We start from the raw sequence: 22,555 nt of genomic DNA, 5'->3' as shown, positions 1-22,555 counted from the left end.
CTAGCCGTACCCTAAGCAATCCAGTTGATATCAACTCTGAGTTTAAATCTTTCTACTCATCTCTTTATAAATCTGAAATTTCCCTTGATATGCAAGCGTGTGCAGACTTTTTTCAGGATCTCAATCTACCTTCCCTGTCCGATAACGAATCAGAATCACTCAATACCCCCATTTCGCTAGAAGAGTTGAGGAAGGCTCTCGTTAATATGAAAAAGGGCAAATCCCCAGGGTGGGATGGAATTCCACCGGAGCTGTACCTCACTTTCTGGGATATCTTGGGCAGACCATTATTGGATATGATTAACATGGCCATTGATAAGGGTGCGTTTAATTCCAGCACTAATACTGCTATAATTACAGTCTTGCCCAAACCGAACAAAGATTTAACTAAATGTGGTAATTACAGACCTCTTTCCCTCCTGAATGGGGATGTTAAACTATATGCAAAAGTACTTGCAACCCGGTTGGAAATACATCTTACAAAGCTCATACACAATGACCAAACTGGTTTTATTAGAACTCGCCTAGCATCTGACAATGTCCGTCGCTTGTTACACATCATTCATGCATCTAGTAGTATCGATTCTCCTTGCTCGGTCCTATCGTTGGACGCTGAAAAAGCGTTTGATCGGTTAGAATGGGAATATCTTTGGACAACGTTGGACAGATTTGGGCTAGGTTTGCATTACATCAATATGGTTAAAGTTTTGTACGCAAATCCCTCAGCAATGGTCTGCACAGGCCATGTCTGCTCTGCCCAGTTCCCAATATTGAGGGGCACTCGTCAGGGCTGCCCCCTTTCACCATTACTTTTCGCTCTTTCCCTCGAGCCGCTGGCGCAGAAAATAAGACTGCACCCATCAGTACATTCTATCACTTTTTGTAACACAGAGCATCGTATTTCCTTATACGCTGACGACATTCTTCTTTATGTCGGCAGTGCTGGTTCCTCAATCCCACATTTGCTTTCCTCCTTTGATATGTTTAGCTCACTCTCTGGATACAAAATTAACTGGAATAAGTCAGCACTGATGCATTTAAATCCAGCTGCGCATCAGGTTCCCCTGCCCTCCCATATACCAGTAGTCAAAAGCTTTAAATATCTTGGAATTCGAATTTTTCCCTCCACATCGTCTATAGCAATAAAAAATTTTCAAGGTATATATAGCCAGATCGAGAGGGACTTTGAGCGCTGGTCGAATCTTCCAAACTCTCTTCAGGCCCGAATAGCAATAATTAAAATGGACATACTCCCTCGTGTTAATTTTTACTCCTCCATGATCCCTCTCGCTCCCCCTTTGGGATACTGGGATAAACTCCAGTCATTGGTCTCTAAGTTTATATGGAAAGGAAAAAGGCCTCGCATAAAACTCACGACTCTTCAGCGAGACAAGAATCAAGGGGGGCTAGCTCTCCCAGATTTTAAAATCTATTCCTGGTCCTATGTGCTACGCCCCCTATCTACATGGTTCGACCCGAGTTCCGCTGTTTCTTGGAGACCAATTGAGGAGAATGTTGCGCTACCCCACAGGTTGCAAGACTTGGTGTATGCTAACATACCATTGCAAAAAGCCAAATTACGTTTAGGCCCTGTTATTTCATTTTTACTTACATCTTACCGTACTGCAATGAGGCACGTTGGCGCTGATCATAAATGGCATAATCACACACCCATTTTCAATAACTTCTCACTTCTTACTGGTAATATGCCTTTTTCATTTCCGCATTGGAAGAATAGAGGAGTGAACATACTAAAGGATCTATATAACGTCCATGGTTTACGAGCTTTTAACGATCTACAAGCAGAATTTGGTCTTCCGGGTTCATCCTTTTTCTTTTATATGCAATTAAGATCAGCTATGCGGGCATATGGTGTCCCTTGGGGAGTAGCTCTTCCCACACACCCTCTACGTAAGTTGCTTGCCTCTATAGGACCTACACGGGGGATGGTTTCTAAACTTTACAAATTCCTTTCTGGACCCCATAAATCCTTACCAGTAGAGGGCATTTGGAAGAGAGATTTAAATGAAGTTAACGACAGAGAGATTTGCTGGGATACAGTGTGGAAAAACCTTTGTGGCACTTCTAAAAACCCCAACCACCAGTTAATACATTATAAATATGTTAACAGGATGTACCTCACCCCCAGAAGACGTTATGCTATGAAGATTGCCACATCCCCGAATTGTGATCTTTGTTCACTTAATGTCCAGGGGTCGTTTTTGCATGTTTATTGGGAGTGCCCCGGTGTGGTTGGTTTCTGGAAAGAAATATCTCTCACTTTAAGTGATATTCTCAAGATCAAGATCCCAGTCTCCCCAGCCTTACTTTTGCTTAATGATGACTCTGCTTTAAATCTGTCCCTGCAACATAGACGCATTCTATGGGCTGGTCTCACAGCCGCCAAGAAAATGCTGGCCCTTAGATGGCAACCACCACATTCCTTGGCCTGGCGGCAATGGGCCAACTCATTTCTTGAAATTGTCCTGATGGAATGGTCTGTTGCCCGTATGCATGGTGCCAGCCATAAGACTTTGCAGGGCTGGGAGGCAGCACATAAGTTAGTTAAAGAAAGGGTGCAGCACGGCCGATCTTGAATTTTATTTTGAATATATTTATATTGTATATTTATTTTATTTATTCATTTCGAGAGAGATCCTGGTTGGGAGGTTCATACGAAGTCGCCTGGGGGAGGGAGGGTTGTGTGTGTATGGGGGGGAGGGGGGGAGGGGCGGGGGGGGGGAATGGGGTGGTAAATGTTTGTATAAATGTAAAAACTTTTCAATATTGTTACAGCCCTGAATATATATGTCTCTGTTTTGTTTTGCACTTATTGATGTATGTATATGATGTTGACATATATATACTGTGCATTTTCAATAAAAAAAGTTGATCACAAAAAAAGTAAAAAGAATCTGCACGTAAACAAATGCACCAGTCCAACCTTTTACACCCTGATACAGATTCGTACCCAAACACAAGATTTATGCTGTGTCAATTCAATGTCAGCCTTCCCGATTTCCAAATTTAAGACTGGATACAAAACTGTGTGAAACTCATCGTTGCTGTCCATTTTATGCAAGCTAACAAGAGGACAGGGATTGCTGTAACACTAAAAACAGCCTGAAGCAAAGCAGTTAATGTAAATTCTAGTGGGAAACACTGAGTTTCTAAAAAACACAAGAAAAAAAAATGTGGATCGGTCATGGCCGATACATGATTCTCATAACAAAGTCTGCATCAGGCAAAATATGAATGTGTCACATCGGATTGGTGCATCCTCACAGTTTAGCATGAAGGTTTCAGCCAGTTTACATACAAATCAACTAAAAAACAACCATTGTTTCGGCTTCGTCTTTCTAATTTTCAAAAACACTTTTTAGACAAGTTGGTTCCAAACAAAAATTTTATTTACTTTAGGCGTAGAAAGACAGAAAAATAATTAAATGCATTTCAAGAGGACCTACATACAGTTCAGACCTCAGGCCCTAATTATTTATCATTGGATTTTGTTCTCTTTACTTCTTAGCAGTACATAAAAATCTGAACCCAAACAAGCTGCAGGAAATAGTTGAATGCTTTAAGCAATTGAAAATTATTAGTCATTTAAGTCCAGGGCTGAGCTGCACTGCAGTACGGTTATAAAATCATATGCAGATTATTTTGACAGATATTGTGATATGATTCACAATTAGTAGGAATCATCTTTTTTGCATCTTTCTTACTGAAATTTTTTAAAAATCATGATGTGACATTTGCTTGGTTCTGTATCAAACAAACATCTTTTCTTACATCTGGGGAACAAGATTAATCTCTGCAGCACTATAATGCTTCATGCTGTTTTTGTTACACATTTGAGTGTCACCAAAAAGTTTGCACCTTCTGCAATTTGGGTATTTGCAGCAATTTTAATGAAAATTCAAGCCTATTCAAGGTTTGTAGCCTGTCTACGTTGCAGTAGAGACAGTGTTCAGGTCTTCAGGTCTAATGGTGCCGAGTGAAACGCCACAAAGAAGGATTAAGCAGCCTCCGGCATGCACAACACGCTGTCAAAACAATCTACTTTTAGTTTATAGGTGTATAACGTCTCCTGACGCCCACTGTCGAACACAAAAACATCTTATAACTCGCATTACTCTCTTTGGCAGGCAAGGCAAACATATGTAAGACTTTTGTAAACACAGATTGGACTTTTTGTACGGCTTCTTTTAAGGAAGACATTTCTGTGCTTTTGAAAGACCTCTGCTTTGAACTCTGACACCTCCCAAGGAGGACATCCACCAAATGAAGAGAATATGGGTGGGGGATGGCTCCTTTAATGGCTTTATATGGTAGCAAATGTCCTCTAAAGACTGAAGGCTTTGGAAAAAAAAAGCCCCTCTACTCATTCATTATCCCAAGACACCATCTCTCATTAGGCACTCATTACACTCAAAGGTAAAACATAGGTGTAGGAGATATTGATCCTGGGTGAGGTGTGGAATGACCCTCGGTAACATTTCTTACATTCAGTGACTTTGCAACCCTTTCTACAAAGTGCTTAGAGAAAAGGAAAATCTCAGATATCTTGAGAAAGCGGTTCGGCTGCAAGCTCAACAATTCTGTGCAATATCTGGTCACGGAGGGAAAGCCAGGTGTGCAGCTTGAAAGCATCCATGTGATGACCAGGCAGACTCAGACTCCATAAATCACGTCACCTCTCAGATATTTTCCAAACAGCAGCTTTTAGAAACGCACACAGCAGCAAAAAAAAAAAAAAGAGGAGAAGGTGCATTTAAAAGAAAAGGATTTCAACGTATTTAACACCCACTACTGCCCTCACTCGGCCTCTGTACGCCCACCTAGCTCTCCCATCTGCCATTCACAGAGGGCTTATGATGCTGCAATCTGGAAGACTGAGATTATATGGGGAGAGGGCAGGAGACACAGCGAGGGAGGGTGAGGCTGAGGGGTGAGGACTGGAGGCAGTGAGCGAAAGAGGGAGGTGGATGGATTAAAAAAAAAGTGCAGGGTGCTCAGTGTGGATTCATCTAGAATATTACTCAATTCTCAGCTGCCTGTATTTAAGAGGAGGCTCAGGCGCAGTAGTAATCTATACAGCCCCCGTAAAAAAAGATAACACAGGAGGAGGACGGCGGTCTATCATCAAGGTCAGTTCACATAGAAGCGGTCTGATTTAGAGCCTTGTAACACCGAAACAACTGCACAGGATGATCAAACACTTCATGTCTTCTGTTAAACTGTTGGACTTGAACACACCGTGAAGACTACAGCTGATGTTTAGCTACCAGACAACATGCATCGAAGTCTTGCCATGTCAACAACTCAGAGATATTCAGTTTGCTGTCAGAAGTGGAAAGAAAAAAGAAGGTATTCACATTTAAGAATCAGGAAATGTTTAATTCAGTTTTCTTAAAAAAACTGTTAAAGTAGTTGTTGATTAAATTGTAATTGATAAATAGTTCATAGCTCACAGTCCTGATGCAAAACTTTTACCCCAAATATGTTGGATATTATTGAAAACTGGTTCAATCAGGTTGCTTTTTAATTTGAATTGTGCCTCCCAAGGAATCACAATGCTATTAAAATTCTCATCTTTATTATTAGGATAAATGTTTTGACCTCCAATTTCATTCAATTTGGGCATGAGTGCTGCAATTTGGTGAAATGACCCATTTGTAACATTCACTGACTTCCCTAGAGAACTCAAAATCCTTGACCGACCCAATCTTGTGTTTGTCGAGTTCGGTGGCATTAAGACAGACACACTTTCAAACAAAGAAGGTAACGGCGGTGACGACTTCTACACAGTTTTCTCCTCCCAAAACACTACAACCAACGGCCAAGACTCATTAAATCAGAAATAGATTTGTCTTCACTTTTGTCCATTGACTTTAATGGCTGCACAACATTAAAATCCAGTAACAGTACTTGCTCCCTCTCTTACATTTAAGCCACACGTCCAGCATAAAACACAAACTGCCTTCTTTCACTTTCATGAAATAAATCAAATACATCCTATATAATAATCCAACATTAATCATACATGCCTTCACACAATCTAGGACAGTCTTCTATAATGCACTTCACTCAAGCCTACTAAAGGGAGCTTTCCGACAAGATCTATGAAATTGGATAAAATGTCTCACTTCAAAGTCCTCCTTACCTACAAGGCTTTTAACCACCTGGCTTTCTTATATCTCCTGCTTTATTTCTCCACATTTTCCATCATGTCCTTTACATGCCCTCGATGTCAGTCACCTACTACTTCTCCTTGATTTAATAAGAAGTCTTTTGGTGGTTGAACATTTCCCACTGGGCTCAAAGCACATCTTTTCTTATGTTTTTTGTGTGTACTTTTACGCACAATACCCTGTGTTTTCGACCGTTGTTTTTAACTGACTTGTAAAATCTACACTGGAGGCTTTAATTACCAGTGTGAGTTCCTAATGAAATCTAAACTGCCATGAGAAGTTGCTTGTGGCAAAGACGCAAAACCTTACAACAATCACGGTCTACATTAATGGGTTTCCTCACGCTGAAACTGCACAACCTAGTTCGAGTCCACTTGGACTTTCTTGTAGATGGTTTGTTCATATTTGAATTGTGATGACCTAATTCTGTAAAATTGTAGTTTTTTCTACATATTAAATAAGCTGTCAATGAATATTATTAACTAAGTGTTTCGACCATTAAAAAAATGTAAATTAAAGATTGAAATGACAGATAATATTAGAATATAAGAGAATTTTTACGACTCCGTTCATCAGAATCATGGACAATGAGAAACTCTAACGCAGCCTCTGCTCTGACAATGCCTGAACCTAACAGCTAAGGTCTTAAATTGCTGTGTACTGGAGCTTTTGCTGACAAAATCGCACAATTTCACATTCGATTATTTTTCTAGTGACGCTGGTTGAAATGATGCTGCACTCACAGTAGAAGCTGTCCTAAACTGACACAGCAGAAACACTGTCATGGGGTGGCACACTTGTCTAGCCGCCTCTGCTATGTGCATCACCAAAAGTGCATCACATTGCTCACACCCCCACAGTGTTCCCTTGATCAGCAAGCAGATTAATCCTCTTGTTGACTCGGCACCTGTACCAGCATGAGCCTAACTTCTGTGTCATCTACACGGCTGGAACTGAGTCTGCACACTTGTAACAGCAACAGCTGTGCCTTCAGCTTGGTTGGGTGCCTCCCTGTTCATCCCCAGGCTGCAGAGATGCTGACCAAGCGAGGGAAGCTGATTGTGTCAATGGCTGATTAGAGAGTCCCCGAGGTGGGCTGGGACTGGTGCATCCTCTGCTCGTCTAATTACAGACTTAATGAGTCCTCAGCTTTAGTCCAAGTGAGCAGAGATGCCTCCGGAGAGAAGCCGGCGAGCCAGGGGTTCATAAATCACCTTTTACTTTGCCCTATCCCACTCTGCACCCAGAGGTGAACATGCACATACGTGAGAGCCCCCCCCTCCACACGAGCCTTGTCAGAAAGAAAGGATTAAGGATTAAAGGTCAAGATGACTTCCACCTGACAACTTCTGCTTAAGCCTGTATACCTCCCTGCTGATCTACCCTGTCAAGACACAGAGGGCCACATTTATCTTGACCCCAGTCCACAGACAATCTAATCCTGGCCCACCTTCATCACATCCTCGAGTGGATGGATTAGCATGGGAGGGGACCTGGAGGGCACTGACAGCAGGACAATACGGAGGAGCAAATGTACTTCGCTTTGCAAAAGACGTGATATTCTTAGCTAGAGAATGCAGGACGATGATACTATTTATTATAGCTTGTACTTTTGTTTTCTCAAGTTTTCACATGATAAGCTGAAACATCCTTTGATAGGGTTCTTATGCCTTTTACCACATTCAAATTCAAGCACTTTTAAAATGCATTTTTAAGCTTTTGTAGCATATTTATATACTGTATTTGTATATTTGTACTTTCATGATTTCTTTACTTTTTGTGCCAAAAGGGCATTTACGACTTCTGAGAGTCTATGACAGACCTGTGAAGGGACTCGCACAGTACTCAATACATGTTTCTCTCTGAGTTATTGTGAGGACTTGGATACAGATAGATCCTCCATTTAATTAGCAATAATGACAAGAAGCTAATTATTCGAATCTACAAGTCAGAACTACTACCTTCATGCTGAACTTATTTCATGATGTAATGTGGTTTCCATGTGATGCAGTCTCTTTGCATGTTGGCTGCGCAACAACACATTTGCATAGTAGTAATGGTTCTGGTGTTCCACTCTCATGTGAATGACAAATTACAGTTTTGAAAACCTTCGATGGAAACGTCAATGTTTTGACCAACATGTATTTTTTCCTACCTGTAGTGTACATGTGTGACTGTGGGAGGCCTGTAGCCGAAGATCCAGGTCTGGATGTCCATGGGTCTTGCTTTGGGGTAAGCTATGGTCACATCTATTACCCACTGCAGGCCTTTACGTTTATTACCTGTCATGGAAGAAAAGCAAATAAAGAAAAAGAAAGAAAAGAGTTTAGAAAAACTTGGATTTAGATTAGAATATAATCAACCAGTATTTAAGGTCTGACATACACTCATAATCCACACCACTGCTAGGTTTACAGAAATGTCGGTGTCAGAGTTTCACACACCAATGTCGCAGGGAGAAGGACTTCATGACTTCATCAAGTGCACCTTGTAAACTCAGAAATCTTTATTCAATACCACAAAGGCTATATAAGACAGGAGCAATTCTTTTTTTCCTGTTATTTTATTTTGTTGAAATATAATCTCATTACTTTAATTTTAACGTCTAATTCTTTAAAAAATGTCACCAAAAACTGAAGTCGTACAACCACACATTTCTGAAGCCATTTAATTCAATTCTTGATGGAGATATAATACAATACAAAATACACCAGGATTAAAAGAGCTCCTTGTACAATTGACAGCCTTAGTTCTCTCAATCCCTTTCATATCTAAATGAAATCGAACAATCAAACAAATCGCAACCTAGTGAATCGGAATCAAATCAGGAAATCAGTGGTGATGCCGAGCTGTAATCTCCACAGTAAAAGCCAGATCCATGCCATTACAGAGGCTGAACCCTGACTGTCCAGCTTCCGAATAGTGTCTCTGACTGCTTCCAAGACATTTTCATATGACAGCAGTGCAGCCAAACGAAGGCTGGTTACCTGCCAAAGTGACTGGTAGAAAACAGTCTGACCGGCTGAAGTCCAAACTTCCCAGAAATTAGCTGGCGGCTACGTTTATGAGTCACAGTACAAGAAATGTTTTCACCTCATTATCATGTTATTTCACCAAATGAATGCCTTAAATGTCTCACCCTCAGAAAAGACTGAAAGGACGGCGGGTGGAGAAGGGAAAAAGCAGTGTGACAGGAAGGCGTAAGATGACTGATAGGAGAGGGAATGCTAAACACTTTATCAAAAACATGTCATCTGTGAACATACGTGTGTATTTATGAGCATTAGGCATAGTTGTTATTCATTCAGACCTAAAGCTGGGATGACTTCTGTGTGATGTATGCTGTGGCTTTAACAAAAAGGGACCCAGACTCCACAGTATTGTGTCAATATTGGGCGTGGTGTCTTGAGAGACAATAGCTGATCCACCACCATCACATTGGTTGTTATGTTGAAAGCCATATTTCTTCACTTCTGATAGATGCTACATCCAACACTGGAGATAAGCTGTTCTAAACCTGCCCAGACCTGTCGCATGGATATGAAACAGCCTTAACATCTGACCTCAAATCAGTGCATTAACTAAACACTTCAATTTTCCTTACGACTGAATAAATGTAAAGGCGAAAAAACCAGGCAGCCTCAGTCAGCATGTACACATTTTAAATGAGGTTGATAGGAAGCAGTGCAGCATATTTGACTGATTGACTAATGTTACAGCCCTGGCTGCTGTTATTGTGCAGCACAGCACTTCCCTCTCTGAGCACACTGGCTCCTTTATTCAGTCTGTGTGACAAGGAGGGGCTAAATTTTACAACCGATCAGCAATGTTACACATTACCCTACGTCAGTGTCAACATCAGTTAAGACAGGGAATGTTGCCAACAGGCCGTAACTTCAACCTTTTCACAAAAAAATAGGGGCGAGGGGGAGAAGAGTGTACACAGACGGTTACTAATAGTACTAGGGCTGCGGATTTTCCAGTATTTTCAGAATCAAATATTCTACCGATTATCCCATCAATTAATCAAATAAAAAATAATTTTGCATTATTAAACAACGATACCAATGCCTTACAAAAATGACAGGCCTGTTAAATAGACCAAGCAGTTGTGTAAACCTAACCAAACACCGAAAATTAGGGTGTGTGCGTGTTTGTGTGTGCACGTGTGCGTGAGGGAGAGTGAGAGAGACGAGATGAGAGTGTGTGTGTGTATATAAAGGAGTTATTTGGAATAGGCTATAACTCTCTTGCAATTTAACACAAATCAGTTTCCACATCTTAACATGATATCTACTCATACTGACATCAGGCTACAGCCTCTACAAATACGCTCTAACTAGCGATTGTAGCTACATTAAATTAGCTAACATCAATGTTTACGTTGCGTTGGCGACGCTTGGTGAGCTGGTTTCTTTTTTAAGTGTGAAATGATCCCAAACTTTGGACATTCTCTGTCTTTTATGCCATCGCGCCAACTCAATTTTGAAGATAGTGGTGTGTGTCCACAATAACAGTCCGTGTGGAAAAATGATCCCTGAGCTAAGCAGGCTGACGTGGGTGATATGAATTAAAGGAAGCCTTGAGGCAGATTATTTTGCTTCGTAATCGAGAAATCGTTTCAGCTCTAAATAATACATTTATTTTATATAGTGCTCTTCAGGGTACACAGACACAGACACTTCACAGAAGCAAAAAAAAACCTCAAAGTCATTTCAAATGAGGGCTACTGAGAACACAATAAAGAGTTAGGCAACAGCAAGCCTCTGTTGGGAATGTTGCAAGCAGGGCTTGTGGTAAGTGGAGTAACTTCAGTGTGAACCCTGGTTACTGAGGGCTACAGCAGCTGTTAACGTCTTATTGCAATGGCACCTTATGCTGCACACCTAACCTGCTCTGTTGCTGAAGTTATTGTGTATTTTCATGCTGATATTGTACATCAAAGACAGACTAAAGCACTTACTAACTACTTGTTGTACTTAACAGATAAAAAAGTACTGCTTAGAACAATGTTTTATTGTATTTCTTCCAAAGTCCATTTGACACTGCAGGAGTTTATAAATGTTACTATAGTCTGATCCACTCGTGCCCTAGTAGTAGGTCGGAAGTATTGTAAGCACTTAAGTTTATACATTCACATTATTGCTAATTTTCTATCAGCTGTTCTTTCTGCATTAGGCGATTGTAACCGTGTTGCCTTTCAATTTGATGATGCATTTTACTTGTGTTTCTATTTCTCTAAGTTTTCTTTACATTTCTAAAATATTCTGCTTTGCTGCCAATCAGAAATGTTCGTGAGTGGTCACAAACGGCAAACACCTCCCGTTTAAAGTGTACGTGCTCATGGCTGGGCTGGCTTATTGACTTGATAACCAACTTTGTGTGACTGCTGATTGTTAGGGGCTGTGAAGCCAGACAATGAAAAGATATCCTGGGTATGCTGAACTCTCTTTTCATAGCACAGGCCTCTAGAATGCTTTATAACAATAATGGATTTTTTGAAATTCCTTTCTGATATATTCTTTTTATCTACAGTATCTGAACTTCCTAAAATAAAACACTATCACATATCCCTATAAATCAGACACATATAGCATGATAATTCAATCTACTGTACATTATCCACCTCTGCTATAGACCATGCTCTCCTACTCTGTTTTAGCCAATATGCCCAACTAAACAAAGAGATAGTTTAAACTTAATTTGTTAATTTCTTTGTTAAACTATTACACAAGTATACAAAACTACATGCTTTGTGTTTTACCAAGTTGTCATTTGTTAATTTGTTTTTTCTGCAATACATTAGGGACCAACTCACTAAGCTAGCTGTCTGTGCTAAAGTGTTGCTAAAACAACCTGCAAATTAACTTTTTATTAGTATTGGGCGAACTGTTCAGCATTTTACTCCCAACAGTTTCTTTCACTGTCATGTTCTCTATGTGAATGCTGTTGTGGACCTACTGTTTATCTTTCACTAGTGATAGTTGTTTTCTTCCTGGAGTGAGGGACAGTGGAACTAATTTGACAGTACAGTAACAAGGATACTCACTTCACAAGTATTGACTAATCACCTTTTCTAATAACTTTGGTCTAGCTGTTGTCTGTAACATCTGATACTTTTCCCACAACAATTATCCTCAACTTTTATTGAAAGTGTTTAGCTCTCTGCAGAGATGTACACCTACAAGAAACACCATGAATGACAAAAGGCCTTCAAGAATGCACACCTCTGTTTACCTAGCATTATGCTGGCTTCAGAAGACATCCAATAAAGCTAAAAAGCAGCAGCTGAGGCACAGGTTGCTGGCTCATTTATACCAATGTTACAGTGACTTGATAGGCATCCTTGGTATTGATTGGACTGGTTAACACCACAGCCTTCCCTGTGTGGGTAATTGGATCCAGATCTCTGTCCAAGTGTGCTGAAGGGCAGCCATCGTCTCCTGTGGGTGGCCAGCCAAAGACCGCGGCCCTGAGCCAAGGTATCGCTGGTGCCCTATAGGCTGTGACAAACAATACTGTAATAACAGCAGCCGTGGTAATTTAAAATGACATCAGAGAGGCCCTGTCCTCCTATGAACTGTTAGAGGAAGGAAACACACCGGCAAATATCTGGCTCTCCATCAGGCCACTCTCAGGGCCAATTACAACACTTGAAGCCCACACCTGTCCCTCCCACTGACTGGATGAAAACGGCCCCTGGAAGGGCGTTGCTATCAAACACATTTACATCTGGGTCACATGGAGCCTAAATGATTCACAGCTGTGAGCTTTGCTTACCTGCCGACTGTAAATACCCTTTTATAACACGTAAACCTTATCAGTCTTAGCTGTGCATGGTGCCTTATCTGCTGGCTGTGAACTACACTGGCAACCAGTGACCCATGTGCCTTGTATCCGCGCTGAGCAATGTACTATAGCCTGGCTGACATTGCATGGGTGATACACGGCGGCACATACATTTACATCAAATCCTATTTTCTCCAAGTGGCCCATTTGTCTCTGAGTGAGTCAGCAAGCTCTGGGCACCTCTGCAGAGCATCAGGGAGGGTCAGAGGGAGACAGAGCTGTGTCTTTGATCAGACACACTGACACACACACACACACACACACACACACACACACACACACTAGCCAGGAACATAGCACTCTTCTGGGTATGTGTGTGTGTGTGTATGTGTGTGTTTTTCTTGCCCTAGGACTTAATGCCATTAGCTAGATTCAAGTGGAAGGACAAGCCCTACTGCAGCAACCAGCCTCCCCTCCTCCTGAGCTGCTGGAACAGAGGACACAGTGTGAAGTGGAACTACAGTAAACAGGGAAAATATAATGTTTGATCAGACATGAAAAAGACCAACCTGTCCAAATCCTTAAAATGTTTAAATATCCCCCTCCTGCCAGAGATCATAAACCAAACCTCCTCTATCATCAGCGTTTGTTGACACTGACGAGATGATGAAAGACTTTGTGCTAAATTAGCAGAAAAGCCACAAGAGAAACGTGCACCTTCAGCACATAATTAAGCACGTAAAATCAAGCCTTGCCTGTCTTTACCTACATTTTACGATGGCCGATTAAGATATAGTCCTCCTTTGGTTTGACAATCAGTCCTGCAGAGCGATAAACTGACGGCATCTTGCTGTTAGTGCTGAGGCTGTAGGACACAGAGCTGTGTTAGCAAACTTGTGGAAGGCTAAAGTCCCTGAGCCACGTTCTCAATAATGCTGCAGGCCCAAAGTCTCTCCAAATTACTATAAACACAGCACTCCCTTAAAATGGATTTTGAACATGAGCCAAGAGGAATCCGCTGGGTAAACCGACTGTGCACAGGCAAAGGGGACTCATTGCAAGTGTACGTTTATGGCCATTTTAACTCTGCAAACCTGCTTCTTGAGATAGTCGTCAACGAAAAACAGAGTTATCTAAATGATTTTGTGTAGTGAAATCACAAAAATGTATTTTTAAATCAATCCACCATTGGTTGCACGGTATATCGTTTTACCATCAACACTGCAATGTGTGCATGCACAACAGCCACATCAGAGGACGTGCAACTTCAAGTAAAGCAAATTTTCTCAAAAAACCTTCGGAGTTTCTTGCCTGCTTGTGACATGTAGGCTCTGTATACACAGCAAACCACCAATCACAATCAGTCTTGCTCAATTTATTGAACAAGGCAGGTTGTTTGATAAAATGCACTCCCCTAGAAAATCGCTCAAATCATCTCTAGAATTTACCATTATTTCTAAATAGAGCTCAACTGATCTGGTGAAATTTCATGTATTTTTTCCTGGTAGAAATACTTATTTCAGAGAACCCAAATGTAGCGATGTCAGTTTTTCCACTATTGTCCAACCCAACCTTCATCATCCAGATTTTAGGGGCGGACAAGCCTCCCTCTTTAAACAAGGCCCTGCTCCAGGTAGCATAAAAAACATGGCGACCTTCGTCTCTCAATTTCAGAAACAGAAATTTCAGTCTTTGTCTGAGAGACTACACTGACTCAGACCCCTGAGTCAGTTATTACAGCCAATGTTGATGGTCAAGCACAATATACAGTCTTCTTCTTTCATTAGAGTGACGGCCCTGATCTGCTGTCATTCTTGTCGGCTGCTGGTGAGTCCCGCTGTGTGTTCATGTAGAGAAGTAGAGAGGAGGGGATTCATAACTGGAAAACGGACAGGAGGTATCAAAACGACAATGTGTACAGCTGCCTAATTAACTCTTATGATTATCATTATGATTACTTTTATTATCTAGAGCAATTCTGAATATACATTTTTTTTGGCTGAGTTATTATTAGTTGACAAAACATTAGGTCCCGATTAACACAAAATTTAAAAAGAACTTGAAATATATTAATTTTTGGTAGCACTACTACTGGATCACGTTTACTGCACAATGATGATGCTACTGGTGATACTAATATCTGGATCTCTCTCATGAAAATACAGGCATAAAGACATTAGAGATAGTAATGTAGACCCTGCTTAGTTCCCAAGCTTTATTGATGTTGGTTTTTATTTGCAATAACTGGAAGATATTTTAAAAAGAGAAGAAACAAAGTTACCAAAAAATAAATTTGCCTCTGAAAGGTCGTTAATTGCAGAGTTATCTTCCTGCTCACTGGCTGTATTTAGGGCTGGTCTCCAGACAGAAAAAATTACTCTCCTGGAAATAACCACTGGGGTTCCAGGGACCTTGATGCAATTTCTGGCACCTCTGTGCACATCACCCCTTTCCTCTCTTGGCAATCCTTACCACCAGTCACCTTTCATTTAAAACAGGACTCCCACAGGAAAGTTGGACACAGAGCTACCGACTCAATGCTTCATGTATGAAGCGTGCTCCATTGCGAGCCCTCTAACCAACATGAGACCATTTCTGATCAAAAACTACAGAACACCGAAGCAGGAGGGTTCACAGAGACTGTGAAGTAAAGAAAAAACTCTTCATCCCCAGTAAAACTATTTTTCTTTTTGAGACCCAGAAATCTTCAAAGAACACCTTCAAATTCAATCCCAATTTCATGTGTGTTCAGTGAATCAAAGGCCAAATGCAGTATACTCAAAATCCATTTAACATTTTGAATTAATGGCTGTCAAAGAAAAAAGATCAGCTAGTTCCATATTCCTGTTAAATTAAAAGTCTTCACCTCACAGCAAATAAAGTAGCAGCTGAAGCTTTGCCAGCATGTATGCATATGCAGTTTTGTCTCAGTTTAAGATGATGACGGAGGTGAGACTTACATAAGATTTAAAGCCAAACAGGAGGCAGTCTGACCTCAGCCGGAGACTCATTCATAGCTCTCAACTTCAGGGTGAAACATTCAAAACTATGTGATATTAAACTTTATATCCTCTTAGATTATGGATGTTGGGACATGGTCAAGTGTTTTGTTTTCCTGGTTTTAAAGGCTGCATTACAATAAAGTTATCTTTCTTACCCTAAGGTGTACATAAACTACAGATTAGGAACTTCTTTTAAAACATGGTCATCTTTTCAGCCATGAAAAGCAGGTCATTTTCTGTTAACTGTATTGGCTGCAAAACATCCATATGTCTATGTATATCATGAATCCCTATTACAATTAATGGATAACGCTTTTAAAAGCGTGGCACAACATGACTGAAGGTTACTAGAAACAGGGCTTTAGTATTTAAGGTGCAGACAATGCAATCGAAATGAAGTGCGGCTGGGGACCTCTGTCACATGTCTCCATCCCTCTCCTTATTTCCTGCCTGTATCTACTCCCTTCTCTCCAATCAAGGCATAAAATACCCCAATACACCTTTAAAAAACACACCACTAATACAACCCAGTCCTAAATAGAACAAACCACATTGATCCAAATAGATCCCACAAACATTCCTGTGCCAGAGAAAACTTTTGTGTCTGTGTGAGTGTGTTGGTTACCTGTCTGGTTAGGGGTCCCAGTTTCGCCGCCCACGCTGCCATTCTCCTGTTGGGCTGACAGGGTTTTCAGGATAACGTGGGTGGCCCCCAGACGTGGCAACGTAACGTGGGTCAGGTGGGGGAGGGAATTCTTCTTGGCAAACAACTGGCTGGTTTCCCGCCGCTTGCGCAGGAAGCCGCCCTCCGGGAACAGCACTATCCACTTCCTGTCACGGCTGTGGTAGTATTTGTCTAGGTGATCTTTCAGGTAGACCAGCTGCTTGTCTCGGTGAGCTTTACCCTGTAGAGAGGAAGGAAATACTTCAGGTGAATAAATGATGCAAGAACAGTTTAATCCCTTATTTAGTCTCAGGTGACGAAGGTATCTTCGTAGAGTTTCCAGTGTTTCAAACCACCAGCACTCTAAAAACAGGGCCAAAATCTAGGTGACTATATTCAAAACAAGTGCAATTAGCTCAAACAGTTTCTTGATTTGCCCTAAGGGGACAAACTGATTGAGGCTAAGTGTTACTTCACTTGATTAGATAAATGTTTTTGTCAGCAAAGCAATGACCAAACAAGTGAAAACAAGTAAACACACACCAGAAGTTAGATGCAGTAACACTGTGGAGCACTCAGAGCAGCAGTAATGGCACTACTGAAAACGGATGCAAAAATGATGGCCTTGACAACATTAAGAGCATTAGCAGTGACGGGACGAGGAGGAGCAGAATTGATTTTTAGCTAGGCCCGGTCAAAAGCCATTTTAAATGCATTAGCATAGCCGGGCTGAACTCAGTTTGTGGCATGTGAGCACACGTGCAGCTGTATGTCGTCTGGCTGTTTACAAGACAAATGAAATGGCTGAAAATGACTATTCTTATGAATCGTTGAGGACTTCATTTTAGCTGCAGCTATAAGGTCTCTTTCCCAGAGACAGAGAGCGAGAGAGACGGGCATTCAAACACATCACAAACCTACATATGACATTGAGACCGTTCCTGTGCGTTTACTGCAGCTATATAAACCACGTGAATTACAGGAAATATTCTCCGCATTGGTGCCGTTAGAGTCAGACTGAGCTTCTCTCCTGTTGTCACAGTGTCACAGGAATATACATATATGTTTTAAATTAATGATGTTTTGCATTTGATCTGGCTGAATTATCAAATGGTTTATCTTATAGCTGAAGGTCTCTGATATTAAGCCAGCTGTCCCTCAAATGAGCAACAAGAGCTGCTTCAGCTCCCACATGGTCTCGTCACTTGGAAATAGTCAGTTGCCAGTTTATTAGGCACACCCTACTTAATCGTATAGAGTCTAACACAACAGTCCTGTAGCACATCCTCCTCTCATGAAGGTGTCATGTTCCAGCTTTGTTTAAACTGTTTCGGCAATTATTTTGGAGGCTGTAGTTGGTGCTGTTGAAGTGTATCTGGTTGGATACTTGGAGGTGCATGACGCATAACAAACATTCAACATCACCACAAACTGCAGCCTCCAAAGTGAACACCTTCAAAAAAAGCTCAACCCTACACCTTATACAGAGGTATATTATCACAGCAGGATTGTAATCTTAGATTAGAGCCTGATTGATACTGTTTTTTTCTGGGGTTAGGGTTAGGGTTATATTATGCTGATATTAGGAAGTTAAACATTATGATATATACACAAACATATACACAGGCATTTATGTTGGTGGACATGGGGTTAGGGTTAGGTTGAGGCCGATATGACACCTTTTTTCTTTCAAGAAAATAAGGCAGAAAAACATGCTTGGGGTCAAAGGATCAAAATACCAAGGCAGTTTACTTTGTCAGCTGATATTTGAAACAGATACACATGTGCAGTAAAAATTTAAAATCATGTTGCTCATTTTACAGTTTCAAAATGTAATTCAGCTGCACAGATACACCTACAATTAACCTGCGTTATGCATGTATTTGAATATAGTCTCAGAAGCAAGTATAGCAACACTTCCACTTCTTTTCTGTTACCTGCAGCCATTTAGTCAGGCAAATACTATCCTAGATTTTCTCTTCATCAAAGCAACTAATGCTAATTAAACCTCTGCCTCATCCATATAATTTCCTCTCATGGGAACTTGTCTTACTTGTTTGCCAGATAAATTGATTTAACCCCTTTCCAACTTGCTGATATAAAAAAAAAAAAAAACCTCAACTTTTATTTCTATGCTATTTCCTGTTTCTTCTCCCAATCATGTAATTTGGCACTTTCCACTTACATATATGTAAAACTGAACATTCAAACGTAGTATATTGTACTTGCCAGACTGAATTGTTCAACATTGAGGATTTTGTATAACAAGAAGTGTTAACTGTGACCAGAAAACCATGTTGCCTCTCCCAAGTTTTAGAGGATGAGAAAACTGACACAGCCAAGGAAAAAAGTTCAATTACAGGCCTGTACCACATGTAACTGTGCTAGAGCCATCAAAGCCTGCCGTGTTGTGCTGAGCATAATGATGTTAGAGAGATGTCTGCCAGCCTGAGTGGACAGCAGATGCTTAGGAGGCAGGGGCAGATGCTTGCTGTGCTGTGTAGATGTGTGAAGTATTCTGGGGAAGGATGTCAAGAATGCACACACAAGAATGCCAGAGGGCCTCGCAGAGAGAGAGAGAGGGAGGGAGGGAGGGAGGATGGCAGAAATGGTCGAGCCCGCTGCAGCCCGTCTGGCTGTTTCAGGCTCAGGGTGCTTCACCCTCGGCACAGAGCCTGATGTGATGCGATTCCATGGCGAAGCATTTCCATGACCTAAAAAAATTAATTCCCGCTCGCTGTGGCCGTGGTGTTTCTGCAGCTCAAAAAGTGAGAGAGGGATTTTCATTAAATTTCGCGACAAAACAAATCAACAGAGACGACCTATCAGCAGCAGTGCTGTCATTTAACGTTTTAAATATTTATCCCTTTGGAGCTGGTGCCAGCTAGTCTTGTTTAGCAGCATAGAGTAAATAAGGTTAAAAAAAAGATCAGCTCATTACCAACATCTGAGGCAGAGGCTCACAAAGTTTTGATGACTGAGTGCCAATTGAGCCAGCCAGCAGGAGATTGAGGGCCGCACAGGAAAACCCCTTAACTTGTCTCAGGATCTCATTAGACAGGATGATATGAAAGTTTTAAATGTAGTAATTATTCTGGTCAAAATAAATCAGGATTCAGGACATTATAAAAAATATCCCATAGACATTTTGTGGGGGAAAAAAATTCTATTAAATCACCATTCTTTAGTTTGAAAGCCATGGTATTTCTGCACATCCAATTTAACTTTAATAAAAACTTGCATATATTGTAATGACAGCTTATTCAATTAACTCACAAGGATACAATTATCATGTGTATCCCAATAATGCAAATTCACTGCAATCAACTTTCTGTGAAAGTTTTTAAACACATTTACTCACATGCATTTAATCTTAAAAGGCATGAGTAGTGAATTCAATCAATGTGAGTGGATCCACCCCAACTTATATTTCAATTTGCTATGAATCTGCAGGGTTCCTTATCTAGAATCAACCCTCTCAAACTTGCATGATAATCCAGGAATTCCCTGACCAGTAACAGCCCTGTAGGCTCTATGTGTAGGCCTGTCAGAGCAGGCTGCTCTGTTCCAGCTGCCCCCACAACAGGAGGGTCAGTCTGACCCAGCGGGGCCGAGCAGACCTCCTACACTACTGTCCACTGCCGTTTATCCTTCTCAGAGGACGCCATGGCCGCAGGAAACCCACCAACATATCTGCGGTCCAGCTGGGACAAGCAGATGGGTAGCGACTCCCCTCTGCAGAGTGCAAAAAAAGAAGGCAGCAGTAGCCGGGAGGTCAGAAGACTTGGGTTATGGCCTGTGGGTGTGCATTTTAAACTCGAGACTTTCAGGGAAAAAGGTGTTGATATTTGTGGGGAAGTAGTCGTTCGCATCCAAGCAGTGACTTAGACGGAGCCTTGAGGGTAATTTGCGGATTAAAAAACTGACCAGCAGCTAAACATGTCTAAATACGTTCAGTGTTAACCGTGTGCAGCAGAGCGTGTCAATGTCAACAACTTCTGATTACGGCAAAAATAGACTTTCAGGTTTAAGTGCTTTTATCCCATATGACTATTTCTGGCTCTATATCTCACCTATACAACAGCAAAAAAACTTGTTTTGTGTGCATTCTTAATGGTATTTTAAGAGGGGTACCATGTAGTTTTGAAGAAATTAAAACTCAGAATTTATATATGTATAATATTAATGAGGTAATAATACAAACTCAAAAATTCTGTTCCATAACTGAATAAACAAGCTGTTTTCAGAGGAAAATAAGGTCCCCAAAACACTGAAGTTTGTACATCCTTAGCATAACAAACTAAATAAACAAAGACGGACGCCCAGAGTGAAGTGTTTCTAACAAACACACACGAAACGTACTAAAACGTTTGGTCCCATCACAGGTGTCTTACCTGTCTGATGAAGAAGTCCCCATGGATGAGGGACACTAGGCCAAAGTTGGTGTATTTGAACACATGGTCCATCAACCACATCATTCTTCGTACCACCTGAAAAAGGGAAGAAAAACACAATGACAATCTGTATCAAACCCGGCTGCTCACTCCCACATTTACCTGTAACCAAAGGCACGCGACTTTGGCTTCGGTGCCAAGAGTGCCCAAACTGATACAGCCCCTCTGAGCACTTCCACCCCTCCTGCCCTGCACCGATGCAGCTTTGGCTTACTGTCCTTTCAGTGGTAAGAGGATAAACAGGGCCAGGGATGCAGTTGATGAGGCAGATCATGTCATCATGTCTGTGCCGTGCAGCTCTGCGGCTCCAGTGCAGCACCAGCACCAGCCCTCAGCCAAAAAAAAAAAAAAAAATACACACAACACAGCTGCCCCTGACATCCCCGAAATCCACAGGCGATTTTCAGGATGACTGGTCGGTGGCAGGAAAGCGAGCTACACCTAGTCAAATAATCGATTCTTTGAGCGAAAAGTGACTTCACAGGTAATAAGTCCTTTTTCTTTGCTCATGTTCTACTTTCAAACTCAATTTTACTGCTGCTGATTTTGTTTTACATGCAAAAAAAAAAGTTATGTCTGCATATGATTAATGTACATTTGGTTAATAATGATGTGTAACAAGCATGTCTCTATATTTCCACTTATGAAATAGAGATACAAGCTGTATGTTTATCTACTATGTTTATGCTGAAGGCTTATTTGAAGTGACAATTCTGTGTAATTAAGAAAGTGTTCCATTGAAACCGAGGAATGGGTGTGTGATGTTTGGACACGTTTTGCTTCCTTGCCTGTTGAAAATGATCAGTGTGAAAGAATGCAAAGCAGCAACCGCTCGGCTCTTTGCACATCTGTTGTCGCCTGCCTGAGAAACTCTGCTGGGTGCTCGAAACTCATTTCTGTAATTTGAATGCAGCAAACCACAGCACTGATGTCTATCTCTACAGTGTCCACTGCTTTGACTTGAAAAGTGTATTGTCACATCGCCATGGCTCTCTCCTGCACTATAAATGAACTACGCACAAATCATAAATAGAGTCACCTTACAAAATAACTTTGGAATGCTCTAAACACCCCAAGTGTTTGAACCTTTCTTTTTCTTAAGACTGAACTTTAAGTTTTCACTTTGTGAAATGGGCATAAATCAGCAACCTTTGGCAAACATCCTTTGAACAAATATACTTAACTCAGGCTCATAGTTTTTTTTTTTAGAACAATGTGTGCCATTCTCCGGGACTTTGTATTTGCAGTGACAGACACATGAAAACATGCTCAGACAGCATCCCATTCTGCACACCACAGACGGTGCAAAGTGCCCTGCAGGTTCAAATTGTTGCATGGCTTTAGTGTACACTGACCTTTAGTGACCCTGTTCAACCTTAACTTTTGAATGAATGAATGAATAATTTGATTTATATTTTCAATTTCTTATTTCCTATAAAAGAGACCATAGAG

The 22,555-nt window shown here is 41.1% G+C and overlaps 1 protein-coding gene across 3 annotated transcripts in view; it reads right to left on the bottom strand.

Annotated features, from left to right (window-relative positions):
- Nucleotides 1-22,555, bottom strand: part of lpgat1 (lysophosphatidylglycerol acyltransferase 1) — a 54,253-nt gene that overhangs the window by 15,251 nt on the left and 16,447 nt on the right. For all 3 annotated transcript variants that reach the window (XM_037086260.1, XM_037086261.1, XM_037086262.1), the window contains 3 exons: nt 21,044-21,139; nt 16,611-16,890; nt 8,350-8,476 (listed from right to left, as the gene is read on the bottom strand). In XM_037086260.1, the coding sequence (XP_036942155.1) occupies nt 8,350-8,476; nt 16,611-16,890; nt 21,044-21,139 (503 nt within the window). The remainder of the gene's footprint in view (nt 1-8,349; nt 8,477-16,610; nt 16,891-21,043; nt 21,140-22,555) is intronic.

This window comes from Acanthopagrus latus, chromosome 22, assembly GCF_904848185.1.
Source record: "Acanthopagrus latus isolate v.2019 chromosome 22, fAcaLat1.1, whole genome shotgun sequence".
NCBI lineage: Eukaryota > Metazoa > Chordata > Actinopteri > Spariformes > Sparidae > Acanthopagrus > Acanthopagrus latus.
Note: the sequence above shows the minus strand (reverse complement) of the source record. Positions and strands in the feature narration are given on the sequence as shown.